The sequence below is a fragment of the Simochromis diagramma genome, unplaced genomic scaffold, assembly GCF_900408965.1.
Source record: "Simochromis diagramma unplaced genomic scaffold, fSimDia1.1 OVJJ01000123.1, whole genome shotgun sequence".
Lineage (NCBI taxonomy): Eukaryota > Metazoa > Chordata > Actinopteri > Cichliformes > Cichlidae > Simochromis > Simochromis diagramma.
The window spans coordinates 5,334,889-5,355,637 of record NW_024386778.1 but is presented as its reverse complement, the minus strand read 5'-3'; the positions used below and the strand labels follow the sequence as shown (position 1 = coordinate 5,355,637).

The 20,749-nt window shown below is 40.5% G+C and overlaps 1 protein-coding gene across 1 annotated transcript; it reads left to right on the top strand.

Moving 5' to 3' along the window:
* The first annotated feature begins 510 nt into the window (after positions 1–510).
* hyou1 (hypoxia up-regulated 1) lies at positions 511–20,749 on the top strand. Its single transcript, XM_040012513.1, has 24 exons — positions 511–868; positions 1,730–1,805; positions 1,999–2,092; positions 2,213–2,291; positions 2,405–2,559; positions 3,142–3,218; positions 3,325–3,506; positions 5,390–5,505; positions 6,604–6,790; positions 7,011–7,145; positions 7,265–7,347; positions 7,433–7,565; positions 7,715–7,902; positions 8,075–8,213; positions 8,560–8,617; positions 9,398–9,474; positions 9,634–9,807; positions 9,985–10,139; positions 10,217–10,304; positions 18,219–18,475; positions 18,550–18,634; positions 18,809–19,064; positions 19,169–19,267; positions 19,672–20,749. The coding sequence occupies exons 2-24, from the start codon at positions 1,736–1,738 to the stop codon at positions 19,719–19,721; spliced, it is 2,937 nt and encodes a 978-aa protein (XP_039868447.1). The 5' UTR covers positions 511–868; positions 1,730–1,735; the 3' UTR covers positions 19,722–20,749.

Genomic DNA, 20,749 nt, shown 5'->3' with positions numbered 1-20,749 from the left:
CACAAGCACCTTATAAACCACTAATTCTATTTCCTACATCAGGTAGTAATTTGCAACTGACTTCCATGCATGCATGCGGATTTCTATAGGGTATATATTAAAATCACACATGAACACATTAAAACAGCCATTGTGAGAGCAAACAACATAAAGTTTATTAAAAAATTGACAAAAATGTCCTCACTTTTGTCAATAAAACAGTTTATTCCATGGAGGCACGTGGCGTGCTCACGCTTTACCTGGAAATTGCGTCATTCCGGATACGCCCACTATCTTGACGTGTAGCAATGGGATCGAGATTTGGGTTCAGGATTTCGCGTGGACCAATCACTAAGCAGTGCGTGGAACACGGTGGGCAGGCTCTAGCGTTACATTGGGACCAGTCGTCAAGACGGTGGAAAGTAATTACCGGAAGCTTAGAGGTGTCTCCTTCATAACAAGAGCACATAACTAGTTCAGCTCCTTTAATCAATAACACCAACTTTATACGACCCACCCTGCGAACTTAGAAAATGTCAATGATAACAATTTTAATATATAAATATAAATGTGTTCTTTATTTCCAATTCAATCAACTGTAGGGAAAAACTAATAACTTGCGCTCGGTCGCTTTATCGTCAGTCTTCGATTGGTTTTCATCCCAAAAGGTAACCGGTTACAGTATACTTGGTTTTAAGTAGCTTGACCACAGTTTTTCTCCCGGTCGCGGCTTCAGTGGATCCAATGAGGTGACGCCGCGTTCTGGGCCCGACAACTGAGAACAAGCCGGTGATAAGGGGAACCAAAACTACCGAGTGTGACAACAAAGAAGCTCTGAATAAAGATACCAACCGAGAAACTAACCTCAGAACCCGCCTGGAAAAGCACAGTATGTTGGTGCCTTTCACTTTTATTTGTGCCGACTGAAGACTGATTAAATGCTAGCGCGGTAGCATTATATCGATAAATGTATGCTTTTATAGTGATGGTTTTGCAGACAGTATACTAGCTAACTGTAGCCTTCAACTTCTGTTAGTGGTCTTTGTATCAGCGTATCGGTACTTTTGTTTAGAGCGTACAATTCTGGTCCAGCTGTACTTGAGTAGACCGTTTACTGGTGTGTATCTCACCTGGCTCTGTAATGGTCAGGAGCGTGTTGGTCATCTTATCGTTAGCCAGCACGTATAGAGGTTCGGAAAAGCTAAAAAAGTGGTGGCGTATTAATATGTAATAAAATGAAAAAGTAAGGCTTTCTGGTGTACATCCGTTTTTCATTCATGTGTCATATCTCGATGGGTACTAGAAGTTTCTATTCGTGTTCCTTTTTGTTTTCTCCCTTTAACAAAAGCATTGTGCAGGTACTCGGTGTGGATCTGAAGCTGTGGCTTCAGCACACTGTTTGATAATGCTATTAATGCCACGTGTTCAGAATAGTGTATGCCTAAGTAGGTGGAATCAGGTGCAATACATGTTTTTCATATCCTTAAGCCAAGGTCATCACCTGGCGAGGACACATTAAAACTTTTGGACAGTTGTTTAAAAACCGACACGCAGCAGATAAAACAAGTCTGTCTTATCAAGACATATACTCTACACTTGAAAAACGTTCAAGAAAAGTATAGGATAAATGAGCAAAAGAACATCTTAAAGCTTATGTGAGGATACTTGTTAGGACCAACTAGGGTATATATCAGTTCTGCTAATGCCTTTATTTTTTTACTAAAATGTTTCCCTTTTCTGATTTTTACAGCTCGTGATGGAGGGTAGAAAGCTGGTGCCGGCTGCTCTCTTCTGTCTTGTTCTGGCAATGTTCCCTTCTCACATAGGTAACATAATAATTTAGCTTGACTTTTCTTCTGGTACTTACGGTTAACAGTAACCATAGATTACTGGTAAAAGCAGCACAGTTTGAAACATGGTCTCATTGATGAACACATGCAGTGGAATAGAAAAAGTGCACTGTAGGTAGGTGTTAGCTGTCTGCCTGCTTTACTAAACAATTGATCTTTTTGTCTCCAGTGACCGTGGCTGTCATGTCAGTTGACCTGGGCAGCGAGTGGATGAAAATAGCAATAGTTAAACCTGGCGTGCCAATGGAGATTGTTCTAAACAAGTGAGAGCACATTCCCAAATAGAGAAAATGGCACCATTGCGTTCCTTATTTCTTGTATATGCTCAAAAATAGAAGAAAAGCATGCGTTGCTACCATTGTATGTATTGTCTTTTCCATCAGGGAGTCGAGGAGGAAAACACCCACAGTTGTATGTCTCAAGGAGAACGAGAGACTTTTTGGAGACAGTGCAATGGGAGTAGTAAGACTTCTTCTAAAATTTCCAGAATTGACTTAATCGGCTAAATCACAACTGCATATTCAGATATTGCCATGTATGCTGTTAATGTTTCCATGCTTTGTACCACATTTCAGTCCGTCAAGAACCCCAAAAGTGTTTATAGACATCTCCAAAGCCTCCTGGGTAAAAAGCATGAGAACCTCCAGGTGGCACTCTACCAGAAACGTTTTCCTGAACACCATCTGCAGGAGGACCCAGTGAGAGGCACTGTCCACTTTAAAAACTCAGAGTGAGCCTCTTTATGTGCTACCTTGTTTTTATTTATTCACTACACATTCACGCATATTCATATTACAAAATCTGTATACACTAGGAACAGATGTAAAGTAAACACCAAAAGTGTGTTATTGTGTGCTACCAGAGTGGCTTCACAGCTTTGACATTGATTCTTGGGTCTCTGGAATTTCACTGGTCAATGCCATTCCTCCAGAAATTATTACCCGATTTTGTGTTTTGTTGTTGAGAGTTCTGCCTAACACAGGGGTGGGCAATTCCAGGCCTCGAGGGCCGGTGTCCTGCAGGTTTTAGATCTCACCTTGGATAAACACACCTGAATCACATGATTAGTTCATTACCAGGCCTCTGGAGAACTTCAGGACATGTTGAGAAGCTAATTTAGCCATTTAAATCAGCTGTGTTGGTTCAAGGACACATCTAAAACCTGCAGGGACACCGGCCCTTGAGGCCTGGAGTTGCCCACCCCTGGCCTAACACATCAGTCCAGAATTTTACCGATGTTATTAATCGGTTATTACCAGAAACACAACACTCTCCTAGTCAGGCTCACCTAAGTGCATTATGTTTCTGTCAGAGAAATGCAGTACACACCAGAGGAACTCTTGGGGATGGTCCTTAATTACTCTCGTGGACTGGCTCAGGACTTTGCAGGTTAGTTTGCTTGACGCAGGTGATGTATCATTGTGAGGCATGTTCACATATCTTCAGGACATATTAAAAAAAAACCCCAAAAAAAACCATTCTCTTCAATTCACAGAACAGACAATCAAAGATGCAGTGATCACTGTCCCAGCCTTCTTCAACCAGGCAGAGCGCAGGGCAGTCCTGCATGCTGCACACATTGCAGGTCTAAAGGTCCTTCAGCTCATCAATGACAACACGGCCGTGGCCTTAAACTATGGGGTCTTCAGGAGGAAAGATATTGACAGCACAGCTAAGGTAAAGGTTCAAGCTTTATACCTAAATACATGCAAGGCAAGGCAAGGCAAATTTATTTGTATAGCACAATTCAACAACAAGGTGATTCAAAGTGCTTTTACAGAGACATTAGAAACAAAAACAAATAAAAAGCATGATTTAAAATTGATTAAAACAAGCAAACAAACAAACTAACTAAACACACACATTTCACACCTGTTCGCGCGATCTGAACCCTTATCGTAAGGGGAGCTACCAGTCCTTCTGTGGACGAGCTACTTTCTATTTTAAATTCCCTGAATTTAAAATACTCTCTAGACCCAGTCTAGACCCAGCTGGGGAGCTACCCAGAGCTCTAAACCCACTTAACAAACAAACAAAACAGTATGTAAAATCAAAACAGATAAAATCAGAAATAGATAAGATCAGTAGTTAATGTAAGTTTTGAAATTTAAGCTTAAAAGTGTGGATTTGGTGCTTTATTCAAATGCAGCTGAGAACAGGTGAGTCTTCAACCTGGATTTAAATAAACTGAGTGTTTCAGCTGATCTGAGGCTTTCTGGGAGTTTGTTCCAGATATAAGGAGCATAAAAGCTGAATGCAGCTTCTCCGTGTCTGGTTCTGACTCTGGGAACTGATAAAAGACTGGATCCAGATGACCTGAGGGATCTGGAAGGTTCATACTGGGTCAGGAGGTCACTGATGTATTTTGGTCCTAAACCATTCAGAGCTTTATAGGCCAGCATCAGAACTTTAAAGTCTATCCTCTGACGGACAGGCAGCCGGTGTAAAGACCTCAGAGCTGGACTGATGTGGTCCACTTTTTTGGTCTTAGTGAGGACTCGAGCAGCAGAGTTCTGAATGAGCTGTAGTTGTCTGACTGATTTTTTAGGTAGACCTGTAAAGATGCTGTTACAGTAATCAAGCCTACTAAAGATGAATGCATGGACTAGTTTTTCCAGGTCCTGTTGAGACATCAGATCTTTTATCCTTGAAATATTCTTGAGGTGATAGTAAGCTGATTTTGTTATTGTCTTAATGTGTTTTTCTAAGTTTAGGTCTGCATCCATCACTACACCCAAATTTCTCGCCTGGTTTGTGGTTTTTAGATGTATAGATTGAAGTTCTCTGGTGACCTGTAATCGTTTTTCTTTGGCACCAAAGACTATTACTTCAGTTTTGTTTTTGTTTAGTTGGAGACAATTGTGGCACAACCAGTCATTAATTTCCTCAATGCATTTACCAAGAGCCTGCACAGGGCCTCGGTCTCCTGGTGACATTGTGATATATATTTGTGTGTCATCTGCATAGCTGTGGTAGTTTATTTTGTTGTTCTTTATAATCTGTGCCAGTGGGAGCATGTAAATGTTAAACAGAGGGGGTCCCAAGATGGAACCTTGGGGAACTCCACATGTGATACTAGTCTGCTCAGATGTGAAGTTACCTATTGATACAAAGTGCATTAACTCTCATCCTACCAACACATTTTACATACGTGGACTACCAACCGGCGATCTCTGCGGACACTGCAAATAAGCAATCATAATCAACAACTACTCTTCGAGTAGATCTTCCTACATTCAGCAATTGGAGTTTTCCTCACTTGCAGAAAGATCCTTATTCCTCAGATTGGAGCTTGTATTGTGTCGTGATCATGTCAGATTCGTCTCTCATGCTTTAGCTTTCAGGTACACTAGATTTAGCAACATCTCCAATTTTATGACAACTTGCAGTCTGGAAAATTCCCTTTCCATTTGATTTGATTTCATTTATTTCATAAAACTTTATTAATCTCAGAAAAAGTCTGACTACAGGGCTGATTGATCAGAGGTGATATTTGATGTTGTTTAAAAATGTGATGAGTGATTACAAACTGCTGAAAGCCTGATCTCGTTCCCTTCCAGCATGTGATGTTTTATGATATGGGCTCTGGCAGCACCACTGCCACAATCGTTACCTATCAGACTGTCAAAACCAAGGAGTCCGGGACTCAGCCCCAGTTACAGATCCGAGGTGTTGGGTGAGTCCATTGATCCATGCAGCGGCACTGCCACTGACAGAGAAGCAGCTATTAGAGTTGATTCTGATAATGGTTGAATAAGAAAAAAACTTGGATATACCTAAACTAAAGGAGTTTGGAACTAGAGTAGAATAGTATAAACCTTTATTATCCCACGGATAAGAAATTTCGGTGTTACACAGCTCTTATAGCAAGGGGAATATAAAATATAAAAAGAAGACACAAAATGGTCCTCTATACATAAGCAACTGAAGTTCGTATATACAGGTAACAAAAATTGTATGGAGATGCGTACAAAATGTACAGGGATATGTATAAAATGTACAGTGGTCATCTTACTCACTAGTTTGTTCAAAGGATGTTAAACTGTGTTATAAAATACCTGCTTAAAATGGAATTCAGAGATTACAAAATATTTTTTGTTGGCTCTCTTATTCTATAAGCCTGATCACAGTCTAAGTTGCAGCTATAACAAGAATGCCAAATGCAGACACAAAACTTGCCTCTTATTTTATTATCTTAACAAAGATACACGTTCTATGTACAGTCCAGTAAGCTATCTGGGTATAGTTTTTGACTGTATACTGTATATGAAATACTGCATTCATTCTACTTCCACTTAACGTTAATAACCACCTGTTTATTTGGCATCAGTGGGAAGTTTTTCCTTCCCCATGACGCTAAAGTGCTTGCTCACAGGGATTTGTCTGATTGTAAGGTAAAAACCTTACAATATCACAGAAAAACTGAACAAAGTCCAAAAAGACATAGATGAGCGAGTTTGGTGTCGAAGTATAGAGTAGGTATGGCTGTTACTTATCTGCTGCATGGAAACAGGACAGTACTGTTTCCATTGTACGCCTCTGATTTCCAGTATATCTGCAGAAGTTCTCTGACACCGCAGTGGCAGGAGTTGGAATACAGGGAGCTGGTGCTTCATGCGTTTGCTTGTTTATCATGTTGTAGCTGTTACTAACTAGAAAGGGTTTTGTATTTGTTGGTCAGTATTAAAACTATTAAATTGTAATTTGCTCTATAAAATAACTGCCCACTTTACATCCATCCAGACTAAAGTGTGCAAATGTGTTCTAACTTAAGGTTTGATCGGGGTTTGGGGGGCTTTGAGATGGACCTGCGACTTCGTGACCACCTGGCCAGACTGTTCAATGAGCAAAAGAAGAGCAAGAAAGATGTGCGAGAGAATCACCGGGCTATGGCCAAGCTTCTCAAAGAAGCTCAGAGGCTCAAGACTGTGCTGAGTGCAAATGTAGACTTCATGGCCCAGGTGAGTCCAGAGACAGGAACTTCAAGCACTCACTCCGTCTTACCGGTTGCGTATGTCATTGTAATGGTCTATGTTGTAGCTAAAGTCACTGTGATAAACTGCAACACATGAAAACGCTTTGCCAGAATCTCAAAATCTGAAATCCACACTGCACTCTTAAACTCGCAGAAACCTTGCACTTTCTTACTTTATCTTTTTTTCTTTTTTTTAAATTACCCAGGTGGAAGGTTTGATGGATGACATTGACTTCAAAGCTAAGGTGACCAGGAGTGAGTTTGAAGAACTGTGTGCCGATCTGTTTGAAAGAGTGCCTCGGCCAGTGCAGGATGCCCTGACTGCTGCAGAGATGAAACTGGTCAGTATGCTCAACGTGACAGGATGTGGGCGGATTTGGCTCCAAACATGGGATACAACAACAGAATTAGAAGTTCTGTCATCACCAGACTATTAGACGTTTTATGTTTGTGACAACAGGAGGATATTGAGCAGGTGATTTTAGTAGGAGGCTCCACTCGTGTGCCAAAGGTTCAGGAAGTGCTCCTTAAAGCTGTGGGCAAGTAAGTGTTGTCCATAGAGATGTTTCCATCATTCTCAAAATTTTAATTTTCCAAACTATACTAAGTTTGTTTTCTCTACGTGCAGAGAGGAACTGGGGAAGAACATCAATGCAGATGAGGCAGCAGCCATGGGTGCAGTGTACCAGGCCGCTGCCCTGAGCAAAGCTTTTAAGGTCAAACCTTTCTTGGTTCGAGATGCAGCTGTTTTCCCCATTCAGGTCAGCATTCAGGTCCTCTGCTGCCTCAAACTGAGTGCATCATGAGTACAATCATACTTAACTGAGCTTTGATTAGTCTGATTAGAGTAATGGGAAATCCAGAGTAAAATCCATGTCAACACTGACTGCGTGACATGTCATTGTATTAGGTGGAGTTTACCCGGGAGGTGGAGGAGGAGGAAGGTGTCAAAACCTTGAAACATAACAAACGCATCCTGTTCCAGAGGATGGCAACCTACCCCCAGCGCAAGGTCATTACATTCAACCGTTACAACGATGACTTTGTTTTCAACATCAACTATGGTGACCTCAGCTTCCTCAGTCAGGAAGACCTCAGGTTGGAACTCTTTGAAAAATACTATGAAATGAGGTTCATTTTAACAGTTTATGACAAAACCCCATAAAAAGAAGATATTTAAATGTATTTCATCCCATCAGTGTGTGCCCTCATGCTTTAATTGGATGTAAGTGTAAGGCAAAACTGTGTGCTTCTTGCTCGTGTGTCACAGTGTGTTCGGCTCTCTGAACCTGACCACAGTCAAGCTGTCTGGAGTGGGGAGTAGTTTTCAGAAGCATGCAGATGCAGAGTCGAAAGGAATTAAAGCCCACTTCAACATGGATGAAAGTGGAGTGCTCCTGCTAGACCGGGTCAGTTAAACTAACATGAGCTGCCTCACGACAGTCACTTATTCAAGTTCTGCCTTCTCCTCCTGGCAGAGTTTCAACAAAGCATTTCACTACTGTACTATCATTTGCAACTACTATTAAAAGAAGATAACTGTGCTTGTGGATTTCCTTTTTTTTAATCTTTGGCTGTAATGTTGGTAATTAGGATTGATGAATTTCAAGCCAAAACACTGGACTCCAAATGTGAAATCCAAACATGGGAGGATTGACGTTCCATGCTCACATAACAGCTTTGAGTGTTAATGGAAAAACTTTGTGTGATATTTAAGCAAACCAATGTTTAAAAAAATGTCATTTTCATACACAGGTGGAGTCTGTCTTTGAGACTGTGGTAGAGGAGAAAGAGGAGGAATCAACATTAACTAGTAGGTTTCTTGCAAACATGAGCTAGTGCTTGAATCCATTCTCAACTCATACTGCTAACATGAGGGGACTAACCCCAGACTGATATCTTGTGATGAAACTTTGACTGCAGCCAGACATCCAGTTAAAGCTGACACAAGCATCTGACACTGTTACATAAAAAGCTCTCTACTACAAAGTAGCAAAATGTAGCTTGACAGAGAAGTTAAATTGTTGGATTCTTGCTGATGTTTAGCACATAAGTTGATTAAGGCTCTGTGCCCTTTACTTTCTGCTTCCTGCCTTATTTGCTCATTATGCTAATGTGATAGCTAGTATTTAGTCACAGCTCGGACTCCTTTGGTGTCAGTAACAGTAACTGTTCAAAATTATTAGCTCTACGACCAGCTTTATCAGTTGCAGTCATAGCAGAGGAGTTTATGCACTCCAGCAGCCAGGTCATTTTTAATTAAAAAGTTAATCATCTTAAATATTTTTGATGTTAAGATAAAAATTAATACGTTTACTTTTATTGAATGACCTAAAGTCTGTTATAGAATAACTGCAAACACCTGTAGATAAGAACCCTCGTTCCTTGGCGACTCACTGTTCTTGTCCATCATTAACTCCTTTTTTTTTTTTTTTTTCCCACTCACTTATGTTTCACTACTTCTGTTATGCAGCACACAGGAAGTTCTGCTCGTTTTGATTGATTTGACATCGTATGTACTTTTGCGATGGCCTATATTGTAGAGCGTGTGAGTTGTCGTATTTAACTGAGGGAACGATTTGCTGTCTTCCAGAACTCGGTAACACCATTTCCACTTTGTTTGGAGGAGGATCGTCAGAACCTGCTCCAAATGTAACTGAACCTGTTCAGGTAACGTCACCTATCAAAAGCAATACATGCTGGTCTAGGAATGTTAATACGTTCTTGCCAAGTGTGATTTAACTTTACCATTATATAAAGAACATAAATGGTTGTCCAACACTGAGCAAAGGGTCGGCATGGCATTGGCTCTTGATTTGTTGTGCCTAGGATGAGGAGGAAGTACCTCCAGAATCTGGGAAGGACAGCAAGGATGAGGACGGCAAGGATGAGAATCACAAAGACAAGGCTACCAATGAGAAACCCAGTGATTCAGAGAAAAATTCAAGTGAAGACAAAAACCAAGAAAAAGCCAAAGAGGCGGGAAGCACGACCGAGGCCAAGGTAAAAGCTTCATTTATAATACTCTGTGAAATGCCTCGGTCTGAATTCAAATGCTGATATTTATCTGCCTGTGCACCTTTTTAAAATTTTGTGTAGTGTTTGGTGAAAATGTATATTCATGAGAGATTAGCTTTCACAAAGCTGTTATTGATATTACCCATCTGTCTCCCGGCGAAGGAGGAAAAAGATGGAGACAAATCTGTAAACACTGAGGTGGAGAAGAAGGCCAGACCTCAGAAAAAGAGCAAACTCTCAGAAGAAATCACACTGGAACTCCTTATCAATGACATTGTTGATCCCACGGCCGATGACCTGACATCCTCTAAGAAAAAGTACAGCTTGATTTTCATTTATTTTCTGTTTTGGTTTCCTGGTTTTCTCAGCTAAAGGAGTCTTTGTGTGATTTCAGACTGCAGGATTTGACAGACCGAGATCTGGCCAAACAGGAACGAGAGAAAACACTCAACAGCTTGGAAGCTTTTATATTTGAGACACAGGTAAACAACACGAACATCCTGTGTGTACCTGTTTATGTTTATTTATTTACTGCAAGTGTTTTCTATCTGACATTCATACAGAAATGCCCCAGCCCTCCCTCTCCCTGGCCATCACCCAGGAACTTTGATTCCAAACTTTTTTGTGTTAGGGAATGGCGACATGAAGGCTGAAAGCCTGTTAGCTTTTGGACCTTCTGATACTGAGCTAAGTCCGGAAGGGCTGAAGAAAGCTTGCTGGAAGTGATGTTGTAGTTCATGGGCTGATGGTTTTGCTTCTGCTGTTGAGAACATCACTCTCTAGACTGGGAGCCAGGCAGCAGTGGTGGTGAAGAGCTGGTTAGTGGTGAGGTGAATGGCTTGTTGATAGGCAGGGTTTGAGTGCAGGGGTGTGGCTATGAAACTCTGAGGCTGGTGAGTTGTAAGCAGCCAGGACGCAGAAAACCTGTTCTAATTACCGGAGCCTCATTTGAAAGAAGGCCATGACTGAGTGACTGTGGTAAAGGGCTGTGGCGAGGAACTGTTAGTGAATTAGTGACGGAGCACCAGCAGCTTGCAGAGATGTGAAAAAATGAGCTGGAGGCAACAGGTGAATAATAATAATAATACATTTTATTTATAGGCACCTTTAAAGACTAGGGCTGCCACGATTAGTCGACTAGTCACAATTATGTCGGCTATGTTTGAAGCATTGTAAGATCCTGAAAGACGTGGGAATAAGTACTAGGACTTAAGAGTGTAATAACAGACTGAAACAGAAGATGGCAGCAATGCATGTACAAGGATGCCAGCTGCCATTAAACGCCAAAGAAGAAGAAGCAGTCTCCGGTATTGAAGCTGTGTCCAAATTTAGGGGCAACATCCTTCGGAGGCTGCATTTGTAGGATGATTACTTTACAGCAATGTAACGAAGGCTGTCCAGATTCAAAGACTCCTACAAATGCCCTCCTTTTCCCAGATTTGAAGGATTAGTCAGCCCAACCTATCCCAGAATTTACAGCGCGGCCCAGCCAATTCCAGTAGTGGTGTGCGATACTGCATATTTTGGTATCGGGCCAAGTAAATACGGGCCAGTATCGCCGATACCGATACCTTTCAATAAATAAAATGGATGCGTCATTGAATTGCTGAATCTCCATTAATTTTCATGACCTTAAGTGTTTTTTGTAATGTTTCGTTTTTTATTATTAAATAGTTAAAACCAATGTTCCCTCTAAGCTGCGTGCATGCACAATTGCGCACTGCTGGCACAGAAAATCCGCGTTGCACACAAAAAACATCAAACCTGAATTGAAATTAAAATTAAAACTTTAACAATTCTGTTTTGCAGTGTTAGTCAGTAAGTGACTGGCTGCTCCTGTATATGGGATTAGAACGATGCCACCTTATCCTATAGTCCAGCCAATAATGCGATTCACATTTGTATATACACAGCTAATCAACGTCGTTGACAGGCTATGACAGCGTCCTTATGTGCCGACACCGGTGTTTTAGCTAGCAAAGTAGCGTGGCTGATGTGGAGTGAAGCCACGTTAATGACAACCAGTGTTGGGTAAGTTACTTTAAATTAGTAACTTAGTTACATTACTAGTTAGTTCTATCAAAAGTAACTCAGTTACTTCAAGTTACTCGTTACTTTCAGAGTAACTAGTTACTAGGGAAAGTAACTTTGGTTTTACTCAGAATTCTCTTGTTAATGTGTTGCTTCCGTAACTGGATACCCAGCAAGATTGCCAGTCTTCTAGCTTGCTTACTTGCCACAAGTGCACTGTGCCACCTACCAATAGAAAGGAAAAAATAATGTGCACATTTCCACGAGAGAAATTCCACACCCGATTCTATCCTAGCCTGCTTTTTACATCCAACACAAAAACTGCAGTCGTGGTGCTTTCGATTGTACTCAGAACTCTGAAATTCTGCCTTCTGAATAGGAAGATGTAGGTAACACCAGACTGCAGATGAGCTGCATACAGGGCTGGACTGGGACAAAAAAATCATCCCGGGCATTTTGACTAGAGGCCGGCCCACCATTATAGGAAAAATCATAAAGCCTTTGAATGAAAACAAACACTGTTGTGACAGTGATGTACACTGTTCTGATGGTATATATGCATCAATCTATCAATTATCTGTTGCAAGATTCAGATAATTATTTTTTTAAAAGTGAGACATTTTAAATGAGAATAAGAAAGTATTTCCTTGTGCCCCCCTTTCCCTTTTAATGCCCTACATGGACCCCTGGCAACACTTTGCTAGACCCGCCCCTGCACAGTTACCAGCTGTCAGCTACTTAGAAAAGGATCCTGGTGTTATTTGTCTCTCAGAAACAGTTCATAACTTCCCTTCAACTCATTCATGTCACCTAAAAGGTAAACCTGTTTCTCCATCACCTGTTCAGCTCTGATGATTCAGTAAGGACATCTCCTGGTTTCATCTTCATGTTTCCCTCTCACCACATATCCAAACCATCATGACCAGCAGCTTTACAGCTGTGGCTCCAGCAAACATCAGCTGATACTAGAAATTAATATTAAATAAATTCTAACAACAGCTGATCAAACTGCTGCTGTTGTTTACCGCGACATCCGCTGGTTTCCTCTTTCTGGCGCAAAGTGGGCGATAAATAAACAAGAGGGAAAAGCTGATCAGCTGATCATTGATCAGTTTCATGATTGAAGTAGAAACAGGAGAGGGAGGGGGGAGAATGAGAGAAGAAGAGGCAGCTGTGCAGCGTAAACACAGAATAACTCCAGCTTTGTGTCTTTTTCATTGTAGCTGAAGTCTGGGACAAACTGTTCCTTTTCACCTCAATACGAAACGCATGATATTTTCTCTGAATACAAGACGGTTCCGTTTTTTACGGGATGGTTGGCAACTCTAATAATTAACCTTATGAACAAAATAAAGTTCAACATCAGTAACATCATAGCACCCACCCAGCTGTATAGAAACTCCGTCATGCTAGCTAGCACGGAGTACGAAAAAGTCAGCATAACGAAAATAAACTACACCTAAACTTGGTTTATATGTGACTCAGATACACTGCAGGTCATAACTTCTTACCTGAAGTTCAGTTCACCTGATACTCGGACCGGCGGCTGCTTCGGGTCTCTCCTCTTGCCTCCCTTTTCCTTCATCCACCTGCTGGCCTCCACCACTTGCTAATGTTATTGAATATGTGGAAGCTCCGCGATAGCCACCACACGAAGTAACGAATAACGAGCCTACCTAAATCCCAGTAACGAGTAACGCGTTCCCGGTTTTGGCATAATAACTAGTTACGGTGCTCGTTACCACAATAATAACGTAGTTACTGTAACGCGTTACTTAATAACGCGTTAGTCCCAACACTGATGACAACATGTACAACTATTGGAGATGTGAGCAGGACAGACGGAACAATTGACGGAAAAAGTGTGGACTTTATACCAGTTTTTAAATTATGTTGATAGGCCACGTAAAACCAGAGTTATGATAAATATATATGCAATGTTTGGTTTTCTTCCTGAATCCTATCGTTATTTATATTTACTGTGGGAAGAAACGGTAAAAACGGTGTTTGATAAGGAAAGCGCTTGAAAGCACTCTCCACCTGTGAGCTAAAACAAAACCAAAAAAAACCCACACCCTTTCCTATTGGTCGAAAAATGTACCATGTCGACCAATCAAAAAATGATATCACAACATGGCATTTAGTTGTTTAGGAAGGGGGGAAGTTTTAGGAGTTGCGGCGGTGTTTTGAGATGTGAGAGATTTGCGACGTTTAGCGCAAATCTTGTGTGTAGTGTATGGCGTTATTTTTGTGCCACTATTCTGAGCGCACAGGCATCTCCGAAAACGTCAGAGCACTTATGCAAATATGTGATGTCTTGATGAATCGAGCAGGTATTTGAAGTTTACACAGCACCATTCTCGCATGAAAATATCTTAAAAGTTTATTTTGTGACCCAGAAAGAGTAATATTTCAAACTCCGCCACTCTGCGTTCCTCTGCCACTGCCTCGTTTGAGTTTTGGACGAAATGGATTCTGGGATATTGCATTTCGTCATTTTGAGCTGATTGGAGACCAGAACACCCAATCAGATTTTTTTTGCATCCAAGTCTGTGATTGGCTGGTTTTGTGGCACAAATATAAGGGTGTTGAGAAAGAGTTGAGCGCACACAGGCAGAAATGTTGAGAGCGCGAGCAACATATTGCGAACGAGCGCAAATGCAAAAACTGAGCGAGAGGGGCTGCTATTGTGTGTGTGTGTGTGTGTGTGTGTGTGTGTGTGTGTGTGTGTGTGTATAATAGCAAACACTGAAATACATTTTTTGCACGCAGGAATGAATTTTGTTCACTCAAATTCAGCTTTTCTTCTTTTCAAGATAAATTTCTCCTCAAAATACAACACCTGCACCTGCAAACCTTTTTTTTTACGTGCGCTCAATTTTTTTTTTTTTTTAATTAATTAATTAATTTATTTACTTTTTTTTACGTGCGCTCAGAATAGTGGCACAAAAATAACGCCATAGTAGTGTAGTCAATAGTTTTGTTGTGTGTGTCAGAACAATGAGTCGACTACTGAATATTACACGTGTTACAGCAGTGATACATCTCCTGTTGTCAGGCCTGCAGGTATCAGGCTGGTGTTCTCCTTTATCTCATAGTGGACAGAAATTATTTTTTGGAGTGGCACAAATAATTTGTGTGGCATCAGATTTGATGCAGAACATCTGATTGTTCTGTAAATAGTTTGAAATGTGTATTTAAAAACGCCTTGGCTGCATTTTTAGGTAAACGGCTGCAAAAAACGTTGTTGTTTGCATAACTCAGTTACTTTTTTGAAGAAGTAACTATATAATTAATTGCCTGACATTGGTCATTATTTACTGTATTTTGCAGACAGAGTTACAGGACTCTCTCCCAGACCACAGACTCATACTCATAATACAAGTCAGAGCTTTATAAAAAGAAAAGAAAGAAAGCTGTGTTTTCAAAATTGGAGTTAAAGTTATTTTTACTTCCAATAGCGTTAACATACTACACAGGTCATTTAAATTTTCATTGTAAGTGGGATAAAGCAGTTAATTAAAAGTAGTCTAACGTAAATGCTGTAATTTGATTATTTTAATAAACCATGTAACTTGGATGGATTCGATGCTGGCGTGACCACAGTGTACACGTCTGATGTTGCTCACAGTGGTCCAAGGGACCGCTCAGGGAGTTTGTGTGTTTGCTCAGACACGTGAAAAATTAGAGGGAACATTGTTATATGTAAATTATGTTTTAAATTATATATTCCATTGTTATACATAATTATATGTCCTGGGTTTTAACCAAAGTTTGTAATAAATAGAAAATGAATATCATCTTCTTTTTTTTTTTTTTTTTTTTTTTTTAGAAATAAGTCACGTCACGTGACGGCACAACATCTACTCAATTTCAATTCAATTTTATTTATATAGCGCCAAAATCACAACAAAAGTCGCCTCAAGGCGCTTCATAGATACAGAGAAAAACCCAACAATCATATGACCCCCTATGAGCAAGCACTTTGGCGACAGTGGGAAGGAAAAACTCCCTTTTAACAGGAAGAAACCTCCGGCAGAACCAGGCTCTGGGAGGGGCGGGGCCATCTGCTGCGACCGGTTGGGGTGAGAGAAGGAAGACAGGATAAAGACATGCTGTGGAAGAGAGACAGAGGTTAATAACAGATATGATTCAATGCAGAGAGGTCTGTTAACACATAGTGAGTGAGAAAGGTGACTGGAAAGGAAAAACTCAATGCATCATGGGAATCCCCCGGCAGCCTACATCTATTGCAGCATAACTAAGGGAGGATTCAGGGTCACCTGGTCCAGCCCTAACTATATGCTTTAGCAAAAAGGAAAGTTTGAAGCCTAATCTTGAAAGTAGAGATAGTGTCTGTCTCCTGAATCCAAACTGGAAGCTGGTTCCACAGAAGAGGGGCCTGAAAACTGAAGGCTCTCCCTCCCATTCTACTTTTAAATACTCTAGGAACAACAAGTAGGCCTGCAGAGCGAGAGCGAAGTGCTCTAATAGGGTGATATGGTACTACAAGGTCATTAAGATAAGATGGGGCCTGATTATTTAAGACCTTGTATGTGAGGAGCAGGATTTTGAATTCAATTCTGGATTTAACAGGAAGCCAATGAAGGGAAGCCAAAACAGGAGAAATATGCTCTCTCTTTCTAGTCCCTGTCAGGACTCTTGCTGCAGCATTTTGGATTAGCTGAAGGCTTTTCAGTGAGTTTTTTGGACATCCTGATAATAATGAATTACAGTCGTCCAGCCTGGAAGTAATAAATGCATGAACTAGTTTTTCAGTGTCACTCTGAGACAGGATATTTCTAATTTTAGAGATGTTGCGCAAATGGAAGAAAGCAGTCTTACATATTTGTTTAATATGTGCATTGAAGGACATATCCTGGTCAAAAATGACTCCAAGGTTCCTCACAGTGTTACTGGAGGCCAAGGTAATGCCATCCAGAGTAAGAATCTGGTTAGATACCATATTTCTAAGCTTTTCAGGGCCGAGTACAATAACCTCAGTTTTATCTGAATTAAGAAGCAGAAAGTTAGTGGCCATCCAGGTCTTTATGTCTTTAAGACATTCCTGCAGTTTAACTAATTGGTGTGTGTTATCTGGCTTCATGGACAGATAGAGCTGGGTGTCATCTGCATAGCAGTGAAAATGTATGCTATGTCTTCTAATGATGCTGCCTAAGGGAAGCATGTATAATGTAAACAGAACATCTAAACATAAGAGAGGGGAGGGGGAGCAAAGAGTGCCTGCTCTGTGCTGACACAGAAGCGGCGAGTCCGGCGACCTGGCTGTTTCGTCTTTGCCGAAACAACAGCATTACAAACAAGAGCGGAACTTAAAGTAAAGAATCAACGGGCTAGTATCGATCTGATACCTATGCCGACTTGGTATCAATATTTGGATCAATTTGAATCAATCCGCCCACCACTACTAGCCTTCAGATATGCGTCACCAGCTGTCTCGGTGGAGCTTAACCCTTTAAGACCTACCATAGAACCAAGTCCGCCAGAGCTTAGATTATATTTTTACATGTTGTAGTGTCATTTTTGGGAGCATTTCAAGTTGATATACATCAATGCAACCATTATAGCTCAAATTTTAATAATATGTATGCATTAAGTGCATAGTAATTACATAAAATTGCAAAAAATGCAATAAACTACAAAAAATTGAAAATCGTTTTTGTTTTTTTTAACATATATTTCTAGTTAGAGAAATTTAAGAGGCTTATCCCTCAAAACTGTAAATACAAAAAAGTTGCACAAAATAGTTTCCCACCACAGGAAATTTATTTTAAGTGTCTTCATAGTTTTATTTTTGAAATACACCAATTTTTATATGCTGCAGGAAAAACGAAAATAAATATTATAAAGCAAATTTGCAAAAAAGCAGCATATGCATCAAAATAAACTATTTCCAGCAGTGCAATATGAGTCCTAAGCATCCCAGAAACGACACAGAAAGTCATAAAGTCAAAGATAACTTTTAAAAACACCAGTATAGGCTCATGAGGCCCTGATGGTAAAAAACTACATTTCTGCAAAATGACGTCACTTCTGGTTTCGGGCAGGACATGGCGGACATGCGATAGTTTGCGCTGATGGACGTAGGAAGTGTTAGAAACAGCTGATCGGATCGGCAAAATGTTTTCTGGAATATTATGCTTTTGTTGCTGCAAGCAGTGTTGGTCAAGTTACTTGAAAAAAGTAATCAGTAACTAATTACTGATTACTTCCCCAAAAAAGTAATCCCGTTACTTTACTGATTACTTATTTTCAAAAGTAATTAATTACTTTGTTTGTATACAACAAAATAAGAAATTAAATTCTTTTTCCCCATGTAAGGGTTCAGTATGCTCTTTTTCCAGGACAAGCTGTACCAGGAGGATTACCAGCAGGTGGTAACCGAGAAGGAGCAGGAACAGATCTCAGCCAAGCTGAAAGAAGTGTCTGAGTGGATGGATGAGGATGGCTATGCTGCCACCACCAAACAGCTGAGAGAAAAACTCTTTCAGCTGAAGAGCCTGTGCAAGGACATGTTTTTCAGGGTTGACGAACGACGCAAGTGGCCGGAGCACCTGGCCCGCCTGGAAAGCCTGCTCAATAGCTCCAGTTTCTTCTTAAAGTAAGTGGTTAGAAGGAAGGAAATGTAAAGTTAGTCATGAGCCAGTCGTTGACTGAGCTTTTGTTCTCTTAAAGGAGTGCGAGGCTGATCCCAGAAGATGATCAGATCTTTACTGACGTCGAGCTAAACATGCTAGAAAAAGTCATCAATGAAACAATGGTAGGTGGTGACAAGCTTTTTCTTGCCTGAAAGCCTGTGTATCTGAAAAGCCTTTCCTCTTGAGAGAAATCCAGGGTTTCTCGCCCAGACTTTACATGCCTGTTCACATGGGCTGAATTTGTCGCTATGTTTATAACTGAGCTTCGTGTGTGAAGTCACCTCTGCTTACTTTAGGTGTGGAAGAATGAGACGACAGCAGAGCAGGAGAAACGCTCTCCAAAAGAGCGACCGGTCTTGTTGTCCAAAGACATAGAGTCCAAACGGACTCTTCTTGAGCGAGAGGTCAACTACTTGTTTAACAAGGCCAAGTTTGCCAAGCCTAAACCCAAAGCCAAAAACAGTACAAGCACAGATAAAAGCAGCAAGGCTAACAGCACAGCTGAAGAAAATGTCAGCCCTCCTATAGAGGAAAGCACAGACACCAAGAGTGGTGGGTCAAACAGAAAAACACACATTCTTTCCCCATTATTCTGTTAAACTAATTAGAAGTGTATTAAAAGAACTTCATTATATCTTTTTTTTTCTTAAATTTAGATACAGGAAGTTCAGAAGAGATACCATCTGATGAAACCCCATCCACTGAGAGTACTCTCGACAGCCAATCACAACCTAAAGAAGAATCCGCAACTACAGGTTTGTACACCACACCTGTTAATTAGTGTTAGTTAATGGAGCCAATTAATGGTTTGACAATCTTACTGCTTCCATAGAAACTGGAAGCCAAAGTAGCAGTCAGATCCTCCTAATCAAATGTAGTTGATTAACTAATGATCCACCTGTGACCACATGTATACAAACTTTGACCAAGAACCAAGCTGAGGTGGGTGTCTCCCGAGTAGGACCCGGGATAGATTTGGGACCCGCTGGTGAGACTATATCTATCGGCTGGCTTGAGACACCTCCGGCAGACTTCAACACCTAAAAATATAATTTCACTCACTCACCACTGTATCTCCAGCTTGCAGAGAGAACATAGTCATAGTGGAGCTTTTACTGTTTTGCATATTTATGGTTCCGATCTCTGTCCTTTTTTCCAGGAAAACTGGAGAGAACCCAACCTGAAAACCACATAGAGGATGAATTATAACAGCTGGAACTGTAGAAGAAAAAATATTTATTGACAGTGTCTAAATGTTCAGCTTCTCTCTCAGACTGTGTTTTTTTTTTTTTTTTTTTTTTTTTAATTTTGTCTCGTTGACTCATTTGTTGAACCTCTGGACACACGGTGAATAGGAACTGGACATTTTTCTGCTCCTTGTCTCCACTTGAGTGTTTCATCTTCATGGATTCTATAAATGAGAAGTAGTTTCACATGAATCAAGCCCCAGACTGCATTCTTCCTGACAAAATGCCTTTTCATATCCACCACCATTATCTTATCAATGCTAATCCAGAGGGAGCTGTTTGGCTAGTTTACAATATCTTTAATAACAATATTTGATGTTTTAAGTTGGTGGATATACAAACCAAGTTAGTGCAGCACTTAACAGTTTTGGTTACAGTCACAGCGGATACAGTGTTCTTGTTTTTGCACCAACCCATAATTCCTTTGGCCCTTTAAATTGCTGTCAAAAGTGTCATCTAGTATATTAAGCATATGTAAAACTATAAGAATGAAAAATGTGTTAATTTATTGAAACTTTAACTACACATAATGTAGAGGAAGCCCCTATGTTTTTCAGCTAAAATTCTGAATCCAATGTTATCAGAAACATCCAGTGTAATGTTCAGAGGGTGAGATCCTGCCCTTCAGGGACAACTCTCTTATATTTCTTTTTTTTTTTTTTTTTTTTTTTTTTTTTTTTTTAAAAACATTTTTTCGTAAAATTCTGCTACTCAATGGACATTTTATTTATTGGTAAATGTTCCAACATTAACATGTTATCCACCAGCAGCACTTACAGATATTCACATGGTAGTGTCCTTTATGTGGCCCTTAGTTTTGATAGTGGACTGCCCCCGTGTGTGCAGACAAAACAAGATAAATACTGAGCTCCCAAATGGTGATGATTTAACAGTTCAACAGTGAGTTCACGCATCTGCCTCCTGCTGTCGTGATATGGCTGGATTTCAAAGACGTTTTCTACTGATGCTAATAAAGCTTTTGACAAGTGC

Bases quoted from the DNA above. Each gene is read 5' to 3' on its own strand.
- hyou1 (XM_040012513.1), top strand. From the start codon at position 1,736: ATGGAGGGTAGAAAGCTGGTGCCGGCTGCTCTCTTCTGTCTTGTTCTG. The intron at 7,566-7,714 runs GTCAGCATTCAG...TCATTGTATTAG, and splicing joins CAGCTGTTTTCCCCATTCAG to GTGGAGTTTACCCGGGAGGT. The intron at 10,305-18,218 runs GTAAACAACACG...CTCTTTTTCCAG, and splicing joins CTTTTATATTTGAGACACAG to GACAAGCTGTACCAGGAGGA.